At 41.8% G+C, this 19,264-nt stretch overlaps 1 protein-coding gene across 4 annotated transcripts in view; it reads left to right on the top strand.

Moving 5' to 3' along the window:
- Positions 1 to 16,980, top strand: part of Map3k8 (mitogen-activated protein kinase kinase kinase 8) — a 24,853-nt gene extending 7,873 nt beyond the window's left edge. For all 4 annotated transcript variants that reach the window (XM_023701857.1, XM_023701856.1, XM_023701855.1 and 1 more), the window contains 6 exons: positions 4,651 to 4,818; positions 8,309 to 8,570; positions 9,415 to 9,521; positions 13,999 to 14,151; positions 14,796 to 15,042; positions 15,921 to 16,980. In XM_023701857.1, coding sequence (XP_023557625.1) covers positions 4,651 to 4,818; positions 8,309 to 8,570; positions 9,415 to 9,521; positions 13,999 to 14,151; positions 14,796 to 15,042; positions 15,921 to 16,051 — 1,068 coding nt within the window. In that variant the 3' untranslated portion in view covers positions 16,052 to 16,980. The remainder of the gene's footprint in view (positions 1 to 4,650; positions 4,819 to 8,308; positions 8,571 to 9,414; positions 9,522 to 13,998; positions 14,152 to 14,795; positions 15,043 to 15,920) is intronic.
- Positions 16,981 to 19,264: the final 2,284 nt, after the last annotated feature.

Genomic DNA, 19,264 nt, shown 5'->3' with positions numbered 1-19,264 from the left:
TTTTTGCGGAACTGGGGATTGAACTCAGGCCCTTGTGCTTGCCAGGGAAGCGCTTATTCCACTGAGCCATCTCCCCAGCCCCATACTTTTTTTTTTTTTTTTTAAATATATGCCCTTAACTCTTGATGAGTGTATGCTAAGCTGTAAGATCCCAAAGCACTCACGCTGTGAGGGGCTGCATGCAGTTCTTCAGGGTTAGAAATCATCTGAGAAGCCTTGGGGGATACTTGACAACAGTCCTAAGCATTCTTTTTGTCCTCCAGTAGTGGTAACAGCATTTTCCTCTGTGCTTTAAAATCTGTTACTTGAGGCTCACCCTTTACTGGGGCATTCTCTCATCTCTATTTATCCAGTTCTGACTATAAGAAAAGTTTTCTTCTCACATAGAACCAAAACACAGTCCAGCCCAGAACCTAAACATGGGTAATTGATTTTTTTTGTGTGTGTGATCAAATGGGACAGGGCTGACTATGTCTTTGTTCTAGAATAATCTACCTCTGCCATTGTAGCCCAAGATCATATCTGCTTCAGAACATTTGTATCATACTGGTCGCTTATGAAATTTATTTTTACTAAGATATCTGAGAACTTCTCTAAGTGTTGCTCCTGGGCCCAGTGTTATTCAGGTACATAATAGAGATCTAGGTGAAGAAGTGAAAAACATGCTTGTAATATGTGCATTTGAAGATGATTTTAGAAAGTTGAAGAATTGGCAGGAATAAGTAGTTCACAGTTCCCTGAGTCTGTTTAGTGGGGCCTTGTAAGAGAAGGGAAAAAGAAAAGCAGTCTCAGATTCTGCTAGGTTTGGTCTTGACCAGGGAAATGACCAGGACCTTTGCAAGACTGCATGCTGGTCAGGACTTGCATATCCCAAAGTAGGTCAGGGCCTGTTGTCAGAGCTGTCCGAGGACTCTGCACATTCAGAGCAGGGTCCTTGGAACCCAGGAGAAGGTAAATTAGAGGTGAAGGGACTGGTACAGGACAACACTAAGGTATGCTTGGCAACATGTAAGTGGAGGCTGTAATAGCTGGGTTTGTCTCATAGCTCAGCTGTAATTACAGCCTCTGGAACACAAAAGGCTCTCAGACAAACACTAGGAGCTCTGGCCTTGGAGTTAGGCAGACCAGAGCTTGAATCCTGTCCCTAGTGCTGCCTGGTAAGTTACCCAACACTTAAAGTCAGTTTCCTCATCTGTTAAATGGAGACAAAAATAGTACTGAGCTCCCAGGGCCCTTGTAGATCTTGGTGAGGCAATGTACTGAAGGACTGAGCACAGGGCTGGCCTACAGTTAGCGTTCAGTATGTGGCAGCCATTAGATCCTTCTTCCTCTTGAACAGAATGAGAGGAAGAAACTAAGTTATAACCAATCTAGTTTGGGTGAAAGTGAAATTCAAGAAGCTCATTAAACCTGGAATTGGTTCTGTGGAGGGCCTGGTGACACTGGGTCTGTTAATACCCAACAAGTGAGTAGTTGAGGTCCCCCTCCCCCATGGTTCCATCTGCCTTTGCCAGACCCTCAGCAGGCTGCACACACAGGCCTCCTGTGACCAGAAGTGACATTGCTGCCCTGTTTGAAACAAGACCAGACCGTGGTCTCACTCGTATTCCCTCCAGGACCTGCATGCCATTCTGCATAGCAAAAGTTCTCAGTAAATAATTCATTTGTAAGCTTAATGACCCTGCATTTCTAAGTATTGGCATGATTCACTACTTCATTGGTGACTAGTAGCGAGCATATTATTTGTGGGATGTGGTGCTAAAATTAGCAGTACTAGAAGGGGATGCTTTAAATGAGCCTTGTGGATCCCCGGCCTGGGCCTTCGTGGTGCTGAGCAGGAGTCCTGGGCAACTGCTGCCCAATCAGGGGCTCTTTCTTTTCACAGGGTTAGGTCTGGGGTTTTCCACATTCCCCTTAAGCTTCCTCTGTTCTCGAAATAGCTTAATGTCCTTTGATAGCTTTATAATTCCTGAGTTTATCACCTGAAGCCATGAGATAACTAATTACATTTAGGAGAAACTGGTTCTTCAGACTTTTTCCCTGAAAGAATACTTCAGACATGCTTTTACATCTATTCCAGTTCCTGTTTTCCAGACTACCAAATTAATTTTGTGACTTTCAATTTATATTTTTTCCTTTAAACATTGATATGTTTTCTGCACAGTAAGATAGAGACTTAAACACCCAAATTTTTTTTTTAAATCATGTCCATTTAATTCAGATCACAAAACCTGAGATGCACACCTAACATATAACCTTCTTATATTATGTAACTGAAAATAAAGTTTCTTTTCAGGGCATCAGTGCAACTAAGTTGGAATTATCTAAATAAACTTCTAATGCCGTTCTTAAAGTATTATAAATAGACTATATTGAGAATAAACTTAAACATCACTGTTTTAGGACTAATGATAAATGATGAGGTCGAATAGATTTAGTGGATTTCCTAGCCCTAGACCCCTACATTAAGTTTGCACGAGTTTAAATACTATTGGCTTTTAGGCATAGGAGATCTGTATTGCTGAGTACCCACTCTTTATGCAAAGACTTACGTTTACTTTTTCAAATGGTTCAGTATCACTAACATGTAAGCCCTTAGCAGACCCCTAAGAAAAGACCAATTTGTAAAATGGGGCCATATTAATGTTTTTTACAATTCAATAAATAGTTTTCTTGATGAATGTAGTCGTGAGAGTTGTTCAGCAGTATTCAAGTTATGGCTTTCCTGATTGGTCTGTAGTCTTCAATAAGGGTAAGAAGTTATTATATGAAACTTCTGTCAAACTAGTAAGATGGCACTGATACATCCATCATTTTCAGTACTGTTGGTCACCTGGGCATATTTACCCCAAATAACCTTGCCTCCTGTGTCACAAGGCCCAACTTGCTCACATTCTCCTCAATCACTGTTCCTTTGGTAATGACACCAAAAGTTGTATACAGTGGTGATGAAGGATTCTTTTTTACACCAAGTATTGGCAGGCAAAAGGTGGCTTTCAGTTCAGGATGTGTTACATGGGCCTTCTTAAAACGTAAGCCCATTGGCCTAATGAATCTTCATATTTAGGTGGTTTTCTTGTAAAGCCATCTCCAACAAAGCAGACTTTAGTAACTATCCTCTTCCATGCCTTCTTTTTTCTCTTTCCAGTTTGAATAACTTTTAATACTTCCGTTTCTCCTTGGGTACAAACTTTGGGCAGAGGAACTTCCCATTTGCCCACCTGTTTAATCATGTTGGAAAGTACTTTTGCACGAGACTGTCCTTCTCTGTCCAGCAGGTAGGCAGGTTCTGCTCCTTGTGGAGTCTTTTCATCAAGACTTGATGAGAGACACAAATGATTCTTCATTTGTATTTTCTCTGCATGATGCTGTTTGTGGTAGAGCTTAGCTTTGAGGCCAGTCATTCTTTTTGCCTTCTTTGCACATTCATGAACCTCTTGACTTTCCTTCTTTCTCTTTTTCTCATGGTAATCCAAGGAGTGCCCATAGCATTTATGGTATAATTCAATATATTCATTCTGTGGCATGATGACAGCTGCAGAGCCGCTGCGGGTAGCTTCAGGTGTGCAAAGAAAAGTCCTAACTTTGGGGTGTCCCAGATGCACTAAACACCAATTTAAAGAGCTTTGACCAACAACACACACATCTTTATAAACCACTGTGCTATTGGGAAACATGTCTGTTGGTTTCTGAGTTGACTAGCAGTGTTGATTTTACTGTTTTTATTTTCCTGTGAGTTGACAAGTGTTGTCTTTATGTATTGTGTTGATCTGCTTTTCCTTTGCATCAACTAGTTTTGCAAACTCTGGTCCTGAGTGTTTGCTCAGGAGCTCGGAGGACAGGGGTCACGTGTCCCTGCTTGTTCCTACCTTCTTAGTCCTACACTGCATGCTGGGCACACATGAGACACACAGCAAATAGTAAATGAGTGAGTTTATGAGAAATAATTCTTCCCTGACTTTATTTTTGTGGCATTGTCAACTCATTGCTCTGGCATTGCACCTTGTTTTCCGTGTTTCTCCATGATCCTCAACTAACTTCTACGTTCTCTCTCTATGTGTCATAGATGAGTAACAGCTATGTAGACGAACAGGTTAGCACATTTTAATAGAAACAAGTCCATGAGTAGGCACAGTTGTAATCTTTATTTTTAGCCTATGGATCACAATCATCATGTTTCTTAGATCAATTAGTTATCTTTCAGCTTTTATTTTGTAGCAGTACTTGTTTCTAGAACATAGTGATGCATTCCTGGTGGAGGGCTGGTGTGTGTACGTGTATAACATATATCAATTCTTCTTTCCTATCTTTCCCTAACTCCTTCATCTCTTGATTCCCTTCCCATGTGAAGAAGCTCTATCTTCCTACTTCTCATTATCTTTTAGATAAAAACGTTTAGCGTTCTGTTTGTCAGTGCAAATGGAAATATGATCAAGTCTGACCGGGCACCCGTGTCTCTCACAAGCTTTCTCTGGCTTGCTCACATTCTAAATATAGCCTCTGTACAGTATTCGGGTTACCCACAGTGCCTCTCAGTCTGAACCCTGTGTGTCAGAATGTTTCCAAAACTAGTTAGCTGCTATTTGGTGGGCTTTAGAAAAGGCTTGCATTGCCAAAGATTTTACCCCCTGCATTTTTGTTTTCTTTCAGGTAATCACTCCTCAGAATGGCCGCTACCAAATAGACTCCGATGTTCTTCTCATCCCTTGGAAGCTGACTTACAGGAACATTGGCTCAGGTTTCATTCCTCGCGGGGCCTTTGGAAAAGTGTACTTAGCACAAGACATAAAGACTAAGAAAAGAATGGCATGCAAACTGGTATGTGCATTTAGGCAGTGTGTTTGACATTCCTGCTTTTGTTTGTTTGCATTGACCCAGCAATCCTACCCTTAGACCAGATCTTATCCAAGGGTCTTCTGCCATCCTGAATACTATTTGTTTTTCTGGATTTGCTTGCTACCTGGGGCTGTGCAGCCCCTAAGTCTCTGTCTAGGTGCCTAAAAGATTTCAAGGTGGTCTTTTGCCACAGTTAGGCTAACATATCACCCCTTGCCAGGGAAGACAGGCAGATGAGCTATCCTGCAGTTCAAGAGCAAACCTACCTGTAGTCTCTTTGGCCCATCCCTGGGGACACTGAGAGACACAGGTGGTAAGTGGAAGGCGTCTCCAGGAAACGAGTTTAAAGGTCTGAATCTGAATATTCTAATTACTTGAAGACCCTGCTCTTCCTATTAAACAATAATTGCTGAGGTGATTCTCTTTTAAAAACCATGTGGTAGAATCTCCAGGGCAAGCATGCATATCTCCTTTGACTTGTAGTTAAACTCAACAGGTTCCATTCCTGTAGGTAAACCCACCAGAACCTTTTCCATGTAGTCCCTGGAAGCTGAAGCCATATCCTAGCATATTCATCTTAGCATTGTTTATAAGTGTTCCAAACTGGAGACTTCCTAGATGCTGAAAGGTAGAATATTTACACTGTGGAATACTGCACAGCAAAGAGAATCAGTGATCTATAACTAAAACCGTGTGGCTGTATCTTATAACTATTACATTGAGCCCAATTGCCAGACACCAAGTGAGATGTACTGCTGACATTCCATTTATATAAAATCAGGCAAAGCAAATCCATGCTGCCGGATGCCCAGACAGTGGGGTACCCATGGGAGGCAGTGGCTGGAAAGGATGCACAGGGGCCATCTAGGGTGCTGGTGGAGTTCTATATTTTTATGTGAAGATGTATGTTTGGTCAATAATTCATTGAGTTTTGCACTTCTCATTTCTGTATTTTTAAGTATGCATGTTTTGCTTTAATTCATTTATCTAAAGTATGATAAAAGGGGCCAGGGAGATGGCTCAGTATAATAAGTGTTTCCGTGGCAAGCGCACGGGCCTGAGTTCAATCCCCGGTTCTGAAAAAAGAAAGAAAAGAAAAGAAAAAAGAAAAATAAAGTATGATAAAGTAACATAAACTCACGTTTTTTGTCATAGTGCTGAGGACTGAATCCAGGGCCCCACATATGCTAGCCGAGTGCATTACCACTGAACTTCACCCTGACCCAAACACTTACTTTGGTTTTTAAAAAATAATTGCTGTGTATTATGTTTCAATCTCTTTTACCCTAATTAAAAGTCAAACAATATGTTGTCATGTGTACTTTGATAATGAGGCACTAGAGCTGGACTGGGAGTCTAGGACAGTGGCATACAGCTTGCTTTGGGTTCTATCCGAGAGAGAGAGAGAGAGAGAGAGAGAGAGAGAGAGAGAGAGAGAGAGACAGAGACAGAGACAGAGACAGAGACAGAGACAGACAGGCAGAGAGACAGACAGACAGACAGACAGACAGGACAAGGAAAGAAAATTTCCTAGAGTAGCTCTTATTTATACTATATAGAATATCTATTATGAGAAGACCCAAAAAGATAGATTTATATCAAGTCATTTAAAGTTTGTATTTTTTTTTTTAAAGACTATTTTTGGTTGGTACAAGCTTGTAGCACACCATCACGTTCCTCATGGGGTGTCGATATAACACATCTTAATGCTTTTCCCATCACCTCCATCTGTCCTCTCTCTCCTGCCTCTCCATGTCTTTGTCTCCTTCCCTTTTGCAAAATGTGTGTCTCCCTATTTCCTATTATCTTTTATCGTGTTCTTTATTTACACGTTGAGTTTCTCATATAAGAGAAATCATGTGATGTGCACGCTTATGTGTCTGATGGATTTCACGTAACATTATGATTTCAAGGTGCATGTATTTTTCTTCAGATGACTCAAGCGTATCCGTTTTGTGGCAGAGTAGTACTCCATGGGCACAAATACTGTATGCATGCATCTTTTGGTAGACATAGAGGCCACATCTAAAATCTAGCTACTATGAATTGTTCTACTGTAAATAGAGGTGTCCACATACCACTACAATATGATTGCTTTAAACTCTTTCAGGAAGATACTGGGAGGGAAATTGCTAACTCAAGTAATTTTTAGTTTTAGTGTTTTGAAGACTCTCCATACTGATTTCCGCAGTGGCTGTGCTAGTTTACATTGCCACCAACACAGGTTCCCTTTTTGCCCCCCCAGTGTTTGCATCACTAGTATGTTATTATTTGACTGCTTGATGATTACTATTCCTTTTGGAATCAGATGGAATTTCACTGCTGTTTTAATTTGCATTTCTTTAGTGGCCAGAGAAGTTGAACATTTTTGTATGTGTTTATTGGCTATTTATACTGCTTATGAGAAATGTCTATTCATTTATTTAAGCCTTTATTTTGGGGAGGGTCTAATTTTTTGTAGTTTTTGTATGTTCTAGATACTCATTCTCTATCCAAGAAAGGATTAGCTGGAAAAAAAAATTTTCCCCATTCTGAAAGTTCCCTTTTCCCATTCTGGAAGTTCTCAAAGCTTAACAGTTTAGAAAGTACGTGTTGAAATTGTAAAAAAAAAAAACCCTGGAGATATTTTATGAAAATTAAAATGTGTTAAATTTATTAAACAATGCCCTATTTATCAGTTTTAATCCAAAAAAATAGAAAAAGCTTCATGAGTTTGTTTTCATTGAATACTTGTATTTAATATTTTAAATGATTTTTTAGAAAGAAAAATACATGGATGACTAAAAACCTCAAGCTCAAAAGGACATATGTTTATTAATAACATTCCTTCCTTGAGGCAAGTGCTGCTAATGGAATCTTATGTATCTTTTATGAAAATTCCAGATGTGTGCACAGTTTAAAATTTCAGTGGGCACATAAAAGGTGAACTTCTGCATTTGTTTTTTTTTTAACCTATCACTATATTTTTGAGACATGTCCAAATCTGTCTGCACTAAAAGAGGTGTTTCTGTCATATTAACAGATGGTTTCCCACAGGATAGGTATATGGACAGCACTTATTTTAAATATACTGCTAGCAGATGAACTAGGGGTGCAAAGATTGGAGATTATCTCCCAGGTTGAAATACACAACTGGCATCTAGGTGCTGTAAAAATTATGTGTATAAGAGGTGTGACATTATCTTCTGATGTATTTACAATTAAAATCCTGGTTGGATTTCTATATTTTCAATTAAAATAGTACTTCCCTATTTTTATATTTTTATGTTTTTGTTTTGAGTTTGACACTGAGAGCCGAGATAGAGGCAGATCTGAAGTAAATGTTATTTTAATGTGGCGGCACCACTTCATGCAGGTCAAGATGTCCTGGGTGGTTTTTATTGGCCTTTTGGTTTGTGGGTTGACCTATATTCTGTATTTTTTCAATTATCCTGAATTTGTTTATGGTCTTGCTTATACTTTTCTGTTCTAGATCCCTGTAGATCAGTTTAAGCCATCAGATGTAGAAATACAGGCGTGCTTCCGGCATGAGAACATCGCTGAGCTCTATGGTGCCGTCCTGTGGGGAGACACCGTCCACCTCTTTATGGAAGCAGGAGAGGGAGGGTCTGTCCTGGAGAAACTGGAAAGCTGTGGACCCATGAGAGAATTTGAAATTATTTGGGTGACAAAACATGTTCTGAAGGGACTTGACTTTCTGCACTCCAAGAAAGTGATCCACCATGACATTAAACGTGAGTAGCTTGGGGCGTGTGCCTTTTGGGCTTGAAGAAATTCGGTGGACAGGAGGCGAGTGGGTTCCTCCCTTCAAAGTGGAAAACTTCTGTGGTAGAGAGGGTCCCTGAGAACCCTGTTCACCTCCTGCCCCGTGCTCCTGAGACATGTCTTGGGATCAGGCCACTAGGTTGCTCCTGATGTTATAGTCACATTCAGTTGTACCCTTATCAGTAAAGAATTTAAAATAGAAATGTAGGGCTGGAGATAGAACTTACGCTTGGCATGCATGAGGCTCTGGGTTCGAGCCTGAACACCGCCCCCCAGAATGAAAAAATAAAAGTAAAAAGAAAACAATTTAACACATAACATATAATTATGTATTTTTAAGGAACAAGTGGCTTTTTAATTTTGAAAGTCACTTGGAACATAATCTTTTAGAGACTGGTTTCTAGAATTAAGATAGAGTAACAAGATAGTGGAGTGTGACTGCTATTAAGTCTTTTGTAGCTATACTCAGACAAAAGCACAACTTTACTGGGGAAAATTGGAAATTCTACTTTGTGTTTTAGAAAATGGCTCAATAATAGTATGCTTGTATCTTAGAACTTATAAATCAGCTTCATGGGAATCAATACTGGTCACAGTCATTTATGTCTGTATTAGCCGGGCTCTGAAGAGATTAGAAATGATTTTCACCAACATTCTTAGCAAATTCATCCTCTTTTGAGTATGATACACTTATCTCACTAGGAAAAGAATTGTGCCCTGCTTTAATTGGGGATTGCCTGCTTTAGATAGTATATTCATCATATGTGCAGTCACATAAACAATTTTATGCTAAAAATTTCTCTGTCATTACAGCCAGCAACATTGTCTTCATGTCCACAAAAGCTGTTTTGGTGGATTTTGGCCTAAGTGTTCAAATGACAGGAGATACCTATTTCCCTAAGGACCTCCGAGGAACAGAGGTAATTGTATGCATGTGGAAGTTACTAATACTTTACAAGGACTTAACAAATTCTAAAATCACTGTGGAAAAGAAGCACCGGGAAAGAGATGAAAGCCATTGTATTTTGTTCTTTGTTTCCCTCTTTTTTTGAGACAGAGGCTTGCTATGTAGTTCATGATGGCCAGCTGTTATCACTAGAACAAATTTAATGAACATTTGCTGTGTGCCAGAAAATCAGTTTATCATTTTAATTTCTATATCTTTTTCTCCTGTTATTTATAATATGTGATAATATGGTATTTCTAATATAGTATGTCTCATGATATGTATCTGTCTATATATACACATCTATATTTGATAGACATATAGAAACAGTCTAATGCCAAACTAGATTGAGCATTACTGTTAGGAAAATCCAGATTATAGTCACTCTTCTGATACTGTAAAATCTAAAACTGTACCAAAATCTGAAACCCTCTAAATCTGTGATGCCTTTGGTCCCCACAGGTTTCCTGTGAGGCACATCCATGTGCATGATTCAGCTGTAACAGTGAGGATAGAATTGCAGTTAACTTTATAGTAATACATGTAGCGCTTTAAATGAATTACATTGTTTCATCTCCACAACAACTCTGCTGGTGAAGACAAGTACTGTAGCAGATAATATTATTCCCATTTTACAATAAGGAAATAAACTCAAAGAGATTATAATAGTTAAAAATACCTGAAGTTACTCAGCAGCCGACAGATCCCAGACCTGATCTCTGTTCTTCCTGAGTCTGAACCTAAAGTCTAAGGGTTGTGAAACTTTTCAGAATAACTGACACAGTTTCAATACATGAATCTACTAGGTAGTGAGGTTACACCTGTCTCCTCCAGACAGCATTACTTCTTTGTGGTGAAAATATTCAAAATGCAAAATCTGGCTTTTTGAGATACACCCAGTCAGCGTCTGTTGTCACCATCCTGGGCCACAGCACACCAGAACTTCGTACGCTAATCTAACTGCAGCTTAGTGCCTGATGGTCAGCCTTTCCCCATTCCTCTTCCCTGGAAGGATCTCTTCTAAATTTACTTGAGTCGTTCAGTGATCAGCATTTGGGATTACAGTAGATCGTATTGGGCAAGGAGTAGATGTATCTGGGAAGGTAACCTGGCCCCTCTCACTGGCCTGAGACACTGTACATCCTCCCCTCTCTCCCTTGATAGTGCCATCTGAAGTGGGCACAGGGTCCTTGGCTGTGTTTGCCTTGAGGTTACCAGGTCAGTTGTGGTGTTCAACCCAGTGGCAGCCCGTAGCAGCTAGCAGAGGTGCTGCACAGAACTCAGCTGTGAGATCCTTTCAAAGCAATATTCCAAAAGCTTTTTTGTAACCCTTGCAGTGCAAAGGCTTGCTGGGTAGCAGGATCTGTCCTCATTTTGCTGATACTCCTGCAACTTAACTTGAGAATGTGGTTTTGTTCTTTGTTTCCCTCTTTTTTTTGAGACAGAGGCTTGCTATATAGTTCATGATGGCCTTGAACTCACTGTGTGGCCCAGGCTGGCCTCGGACTCGTGGTGATCCTCCTGTCTCAGCTTACCGAGAGCTAGTATTACAGGCATGCACCACCACACCTGGCAAGGGAGAAATGCTTCTTGATCATCGCCTTTGAACAAAATAATACTCAGAGAAAACTGCCAACCGTTTTTTTGTTTTGTTTTTTGAAAGAATGTTTAGTTCTCAGATCTTAAGAACTCTTTGCCAAAGCATAACATCTAATAGGGCTTAATGCTTATGACCTGTTTTCTTTGGAAAATGTTTGAACCACTTTGGCAGGGTTCAAAGGTCCAGATATATGACATTCCACCCTTTCCTGGAGCCAGTTTGAGATGCAACTTTATGGTATTAGAGTTGGAAAATACCGTCTACTTCCTGGCAGTGCGGTTGGTTGACTTGCACATTTTGCAACGCTGGAGAAAGACATGGCTTTTCTGGGATTCTCTAGCAGGGTGCATGGATGAAAAATAATGACACATCTCACCCTTGAACAGTATTTATTTAGGTCAAGTTATTTCAGTTAGTGCAAGTTGCCTTGTGTGAAGCACAGAACCAGCTCTGGTGACGGTATGCAGCCTGCGAGCAACTTGCACTCTCTCTCTGGGCAGTGTTCACAGATTAAGGGTAATAATGGGAAGTCTGACAAGATTGTGAAGTCACTGATGAAAGCTTTGCACAAGCTTGCTTTTACTCTGTCTACTGAAAGAGCAAGTAAGATATATTTACTCACAGCTAGCCACGCAGATCCATCTCCTATTAGGACAGGAGGACATGGCTGTTGCATAGTCAACCACGATTTCTGGTTCCCCCTGGATAGTACCTCCCTGTGTTGCCTGTCTTTGACCCTTCTCCTCTCAGCATTTGCGTTTACTGTGTTATGTTGTAACCTTGTTTTTGGCCTATCTTTGTTTTAGTTACATGGCACAAAGAGATAGATGAAGGTAATAGCAAATTAGAATGACTTGATAATATGATCACTTTTTTTAAAAAAATTGTTACTTCTGATCTTGGTCTTACCTTCCAAAAGTTAATATTTACTTATCACATGCACATGCAGATATGTAGGGCAATCCTTTTCCCTTTCTCAGAAGCACTTGACCCTGATCAATTTCCTTGGCTCCTGTGCTCACATCAGTGGGTGTAGGACTCACGGAGGGCCTGTCCTCTGCCGTCCTTGAATACAGCCCGGGTGTGCAATTGAATCGAGTCTGCAGAGCCGCCTGTACGTAGCTACCCCTGCTTCTATTAACAGTGTACTTGTTGCTTGGCTTAACTATCTTTATATGGGGAGCAAGCACCTCTATTGATGATAATGTCCATTCTGTTTTTTTCCTCTTTTGATTTTATATGGTTGTATTAAGAACTCCTAGCATGAGATCTACCCTGTTAACCAAAATTTTAAGTGTGCAGCACATCACTACTGGCTGGTGGGTACAGTGCTGTACTTACATGTTTTAACTTCCTGAGTATACTTATTAAGAGAATCCTTCAAGATCTAATTACTCTGCTGGGTTGCAGGGAAAGTTTGTGAACAAGAGCTCAGCTTAGTTTGTTTGCTGACAGTGAAAGGAAGCCAGTCCGGAAGTGGGTTGTAGGAAGGAATTGAGCAGGGTCAGGATGGGGAAACTGGGCAATTTCCCCAGTTGTTGTAAGCTAGTTCTTTACTTACTTACTCAGAAATATCTTCTGGGAACACTGACCTTTTGCCCCACATTCAAGTAACGGCATGACTGAATTTTGAAGCTAAATGCAAATCGAATATCTCTTATCTTAAATACTTAATATCATATATTGTAGGCTTCTGAATTTTTTTCTGATTTTGCAAATTTGCTTATACATAATGTGTATTTAATGTGCACATTATACATTTAGCTTCAAGTAATTTTATGCAATTTTTAAAAATGTTTGTCATTTTGTTCTGTTTCTTAAGAAGACAAGAGTCTCATTATATTGCTCAAGCTGGCCTCAAACTCTTGGGCTCTAGTGAGCTTCCTACCTCAGCCTCCTAAGTAGTTAGAAAGACAGGTGTGTCACCATGCCTATGTACCTGTGTCTGGACTGTGTCCTGTCATGTGAGATCAGGTGTGGAATTTTCCACTGTGATGTCTGGTCAGGGCTCAACAGACTTCAGATTTTGGATTTGAGATTTGGAATTTGTAGATCAGGGATGTTCAACTTGTATTGATAAGTAGAATATTATTTACTATGTGTCTGTCTTCACCAGGCCGGTTATTGGTCACTGGTGTTTGTTCTTACTATCTCCTTTTAAAGTTTGCAAATAAGGACTTATAGAAACTCTGTTTCTTAAACTATCTCTACTTCCTCGGTATCAACCAGTGAAACCAACAAGAATTTGTACGCTCTTAATTATTATGGTAGGCATTTGATATGCAGTCACTGGGCTCTCTCTAGGTAGGCACAGAAGGACAGTGTGTAGAAGGAACTCACATCACTTTCTCACCATTGCACTTTAGTTTTAAAATTCATCCTTTCTGGGCAATTCATGTCAACACCCAGTAGTTTCTGCCACCTTTTATCACTGTGGATAACTAGAGGTTTGGCCATTAAATGACGGACGAGACAAAGTATGTCTGTAGTGTCACTTAAATATGAAAGGAATTGCCATTGTAAGGAAATGAGCTGTACCCAGCCAGGGTGTACAGAAGCAATCAGTGTGAGTGCCAGGCCCTTGGCTGCCATCAGTTAGTTACCACTCAACCTATGGAAAGACACGTGTTTGGTCAGATGCAGGGACCCCTCTGTCCAAAGCTGCTGCTGACTTCCCAGCCTTCAGTGCTCTCCTTGGTTTAAGGGAGCACACCAGTGACTTCTTTCCCTAAAGGGCTGAAGTGCGCAATAAATACAACAAAGGTGAAGGAACCAAGTTCCTAAGCTGATTGGGGAAATGGAAATGCAGACAAATGAGGGGACTCGGGCTGATGGTTCTCATCTTCCTCAGATTTACATGAGCCCGGAGGTGATCCTGTGCCGGGGCCACTCCACCAAAGCAGACATCTATAGCCTGGGGGCCACGCTTATCCACATGCAGACGGGCACGCCACCCTGGGTGAAGCGCTACCCCCGCTCAGCCTACCCCTCCTACCTGTACATAGTAAGTGCTGCTCAGGGGTGGGGCGGGTGCCACCTGCTGGAGGGGAGGAGCTGCTCTGCTTTCTGGGACACCCACCCTGACATGGGGTGAAAGTGAGAGTGACCCCTGAGAGAAACTGCAGGTTCTTCCCACATGGAAGGAAGCTCCATACTGACAAAGGAAACAGGGCTGTGTTAGTGTGCATCGCATACACGTTATGTGCTATACTGTTATGCTGCATGTATAATAAATTGCCAGTGCCTGGCATCAGAATGCTCGAAACCCAGCAGCTAGGGAAGTTGCATATGTTCTTTGAACACTTAAAAAATAATGCCACTTTTCTCCAGGCCAGCCTGGCTTGTAGTATGCTATGGAGCTCCTGTTTCACTGGTGTTGGGAACACTTTCCTGTTACTGCAGTGACTTTAGGGCCACCTTCAGGCAGAAAATTGTCATGGTGATTTCAGACCTAGGAGCTACTTTTTGTAGTATTAAACCAAAAAGTAGGTCTAGCTCTGTGTCCCTAGGAAGCAGAGGGGAACTTGCTGCCCCAACAGCCTGCGCTTACTGTGGCTCCTGTGGCGGGAGGCCCTCATTAGGTCTGGAGCACTCTTCCACTGAGGATTTAGGTCTCTCTGCCGTCTAATAGAACTGGTTTATTGGCAGATCCACAAGCAGGCGCCTCCACTGGAAGACATTGCAGGTGACTGCAGCCCCGGCATGAGAGACCTGATAGAAGCTGCCCTGGAGCGGAACCCAAAGCACCGCCCACGAGCTGCAGACCTGCTCAAACACGAAGCCCTGAATCCCCCCAGAGAGGACCAGCCACGCTGCCAGAGCCTCGACTCTGCCCTGTTTGAGCGGAAGAGGCTGCTGAGTAGGAAGGAGCTGGAGCTTCCGGAGAACATTGCTGGTAAGACACCCTGCCATGCATGGCATCCCTGACCTCCCTTCTGTGAGGTGGTCCGCAGAAGCACAGAGGAGAAAGGGAAACAGCAGCTGGGAGTGATGGTGCACGTTTGTAGCCCCAGCACTCGGGAAGCTGAGGCAGAGAGTCACCTGAGCTCAGGAATGTAGGCCAGTCCAGCAACACAGCAACAGCCTTTCTCCAAACAAACAAACAAACAACCTCTGTGTTCTACCACAATATTGTGGCACGTTTTCAGCGCAAGTATATGTACAATACAGTCATTAGAAATTGCCTCTGACTCATTTATATGCAGTAAAGAATATCGTTTGGCTTTAAAAACAAATTAAGTGTGGCAGCTTTGTTGGCGAAGTAGGGTTGTGTTAAGTCAGTTGTGGTGAGGTCCCCAGGCATTGGTAGGAAGCCTCACAGCGCTGCTCAGTATGTTTAAATATAGAGTGTGATATCGATTCACATTTTTAATGTTCCTCTGGTGGAAATCACTTTACCAGCTAGGAATTGTCTCAATGTAGGAAAATATATGCATTCCACGACCCCTGGCTGCGTGTTCTTACTCATCTGTGACATTCCTAATGCAGACCATGATGTCAAGCCTAGAATGCTTGTTGGCATTTTTCTGCTTCTTGTCTGATTCTTCTGTATTTAAGAAATCCATCTGGGCTGTTGGAATATATGCCACAATCTCTGCCTCATTTCCTGTCTTTGGTGATTCCCCTCTGAACTCTGTGGTCTCTGTCGTGTTCCATAGACTGTCCCATCGTGTGTTCAAGGACCAATCTATAATAAAACCACAGGAACGAGTACTTATTATTTGACAGGGTCCCTTGTCATTTGTTTTATTTTTCCTGTGTTTCCCTTTACAGATTCTTCATGCACAGGAAGCACTGAGGAGTCCGAGGCGCTCAGAAGACAGCGCTCCCTCTACATTGACCTGGGTGCCCTCGCTGGCTATTTCAATCTTGTTCGGGGTCCCCCAACACTGGAATATGGCTGAGGGGTTGGGCTTCTTGCTCCAAGCAAAGATAGTGTTGACCTGCTGGAAGCTGGCTCTTCAGGCTCTACACAGTGACTGGATAGTGAATTATGTGCTCTACCTGGACAGCGAGGGCTCCCATGACATATGACTGTGCCTGCTGGGAGCCCCTGTGTATTTAAGTTGTGAAGCTATTCTGGTATCTGCCAGGTCTCAAGGTTCTCCTTTCCCAGGCGTCGGGACTCAGCACCCTGCTGCTGATTGCAGTCACTGTGCACTTTGAAATTTTAATCTCACAATCACAAATATTTGTCTCAAATTACTGTTCTTGGTTCTAAGTTATGAGGTTTTCATTAAGTTGGGATAGCTATTTTGTATATAGTAGTGTCTATACTGTGATAACTCTTTGAGAATTTATCGGTAGATCCTAATATAAATTGAATTCATTACATTTTGGGTGAATAGAACAACTTGAATATTGTAGCAATAAGCTTAACTAGTGTCTTAACAATGGCTGATTAATTCGGAGCCATCCGACAGCAGGTCACTAGTGACAGTTTTTGTTATGTTCCTAAGGAAACACTTTGTACTGTACATGCTATGCCTAAAACATTTAAAACATTATGTTTTGAATGTGGATAAAACTGTGTAAACCACATAACTTCTGTACATCCCAAAGGATGAGAAAAGTGACCTTTAAGAAGATGGAAAGTTTTGTAAATTCTTGGTGATGCTACTTTTGTAATTCTTATAACTATTTTCCTTAAAGCATTTGTGTATTCAGGTAACATACTGTGTATGTTTTATCTCAAATGCATTTACGAATCTTTCTTCCATAGATGTATATTTTCAACTATTGTAAAATATGTAAATATATGTTTTTACATTATGTAAATGAAGCCCAAAACTTTTGTCCAATGTGACTGGTCAGTCATCTGAATAAACCAGTACTTTGTCTTAATTGTAATGAGTGTGGTTCTCCATCAGGACTGGGAATGCATCATGGGGTTGGGATAAATGTGTCAAGGGAAAATATTTCACAGAAAGGCAAAAAAATACCCAGCAGCTTTGTACAGCTCAGACCAGCTTTGTATGTTCTGACTGCTGCTATGTAAGGTCATTGTTGTTAGCTAGCACACATTGTAGATTCTGATGCACTGAAGTAGAAAGTGACTGTGACCCAGTGGGATTCTGCTTTGTATCCTGTTGTATCTGCTTGTACAACCTTTGGGTGTATACCCTGAACTGTTTGGTGAGTTAATAACTAACATGGCTTTGTACGAGGCAGATTGAAATGACACACATTCAATTCCCAGCAAACGGGAGTCTGACCTTTCATTAACTGTATAAGATTCAACGCTTACACAAACCACCTAAAACATGCCGCCACTTGTTAGCCAGCTTCTGTCACTGACAAAATACCAAAGATAATCAGCTAATAAGGGAACATATATTTTAGCTCACAGTTCAGGGGTTTCAACCCTGAGTCCCATGGTGGGAGAGAGGAGGAGGTGAGAAAGAGGAGGAGGAGGAGGAGGAATCCTCTTCAAGACCATGCTCAGTAACCTTCCACTAGGCTGCACCTCAACATTCTGCTATTTCCCAGTAGTGCCAAGAGCTGGGGACCAAGCCATTAGCACATGAGCCTTTGGGGGTGCTAAAGATTGAATCCATAGCATCTTGTATCCTCGTGGTACATGCATGATTTGCATTCTTAGCTTTTTTTTTTTTCCAGAGAGGGAAATAGAAGACTAGTATGATCAAAATCACAAAGTAAAGAGATGGGGAACCTAAGCCTTTCTGAGTTCAGTACTCAGGGTCTTTTTTTATACAATACACTCAGAGAAATTTTGGCAAGCTGACAAGCCCAACATCCTGAGTTTGATCCACAGTACTGCAATAAAAGGAAAACCCTGGTAAGGGAGAGAAGTCATCTCACTGCAAAGGAAGCTTGGGGAATCAGTTCCTAGGTGGGGCAGAGGTAGGTCTATCATTAAATTGATGAAGCTGCAGTCTCAAGAATCCTCACCTGCCCTGGGCTTAAGTAGATGTTACCCTAGATGAGGCCCAACAAGACTTGGGTCAAGGTCTACAGGTCTTGATAATTTTTATGAAAAGGTAATCTAGCTAATGGGGAGGTGTGGAGATGCCTGCTCAGCACAGTTCTGGGGTGGTGCTGGTGTCTGAGGAAGTGGTCATGAGAGAAAGTTTCAAGTTCATGGCTGAGATCTGCATACCCAGGGCTTGCAGAGCTGTTTACTAGAGAGGCCAAGGGCTGAAGTCTGAGATGGGCCATCAGATGGAGTTCAGCTTAAGAGAAGCAAGGAGGGCCTGGATGGGTCCTGAGGGGACCCGTCATTCATCTCTGACATGACAGGTAGTGTGCTGTCAAACTTAAGTGTAGTTAGGACAAGATGGTCCTAAGCAGGACTGTTCACTGCCATGTTCCAGCTTGGGCCTAAGAAGTCACAGAATCTAATCCCCTTCCTAAATAGATGGCATTAAGCATACATGTTAAATTCATGTAGCCAACCCAGAGCCCATCTTCTGAACTTCGCTGCCCTCATCTTTGCCTTGGGTTGGTCTTGATGTCTTTAAAATAACAACAAAGAAACGAGGACGGGCTACCAGACATCTTCTGGACCAAATGGGAAGCTATTTGGCCTTGCAGAGGTGGCTCCCATCTAGGGATCTCTCAGTGTGTCTCTATCCCTTGAGCTAAACTTCCCACGTATGCCTGCCATATTACTGAGCACCAGGACTCTTGTCAGGCCTGCTGCATTCTTACTGGGACAATCAAGCAATTTGATCTGCAGTCAACAGTGCATTTCCCTGGTGTAACTCAATATGAAAGCCCATGCTCTCCTGGAGGGCCACGGGGATTTTTGTTTTAGGTTGGCAGTGTGACAGGAAGTAAGGATTACTGGATGCTGAGTACAAGGGGCAGCTGACTGGAATGTGCTCTGCAGAGGGGCAGGCCTGCTATTGGAGAGTTGAAGTCTTATTTTTCAGTTTGAAATAGGGTCTTGCTAAGTTGCTCTGTTACTCAATTTCGGTCTCAATGTCCCAGAGTGCTTGAGTCACCATGCCTGGCGAACTGAAGACTTATAAGGATGGCTCGAGACAAAGGATACACTGGACCTTGAGTGGGACTCAAACAGCTGAGGATCTTGGCCACCTCCTACATTCCACTTTGGAATTGTCAGAAGGTTCCAAAAAGGCTTTGTTGGCCAA

Source organism: Octodon degus, unplaced genomic scaffold, assembly GCF_000260255.1.
Source record: "Octodon degus isolate 3935 unplaced genomic scaffold, OctDeg1.0 scaffold00141, whole genome shotgun sequence".
NCBI lineage: Eukaryota > Metazoa > Chordata > Mammalia > Rodentia > Octodontidae > Octodon > Octodon degus.
Note: the sequence above shows the minus strand (reverse complement) of the source record. Positions and strands in the feature narration are given on the sequence as shown.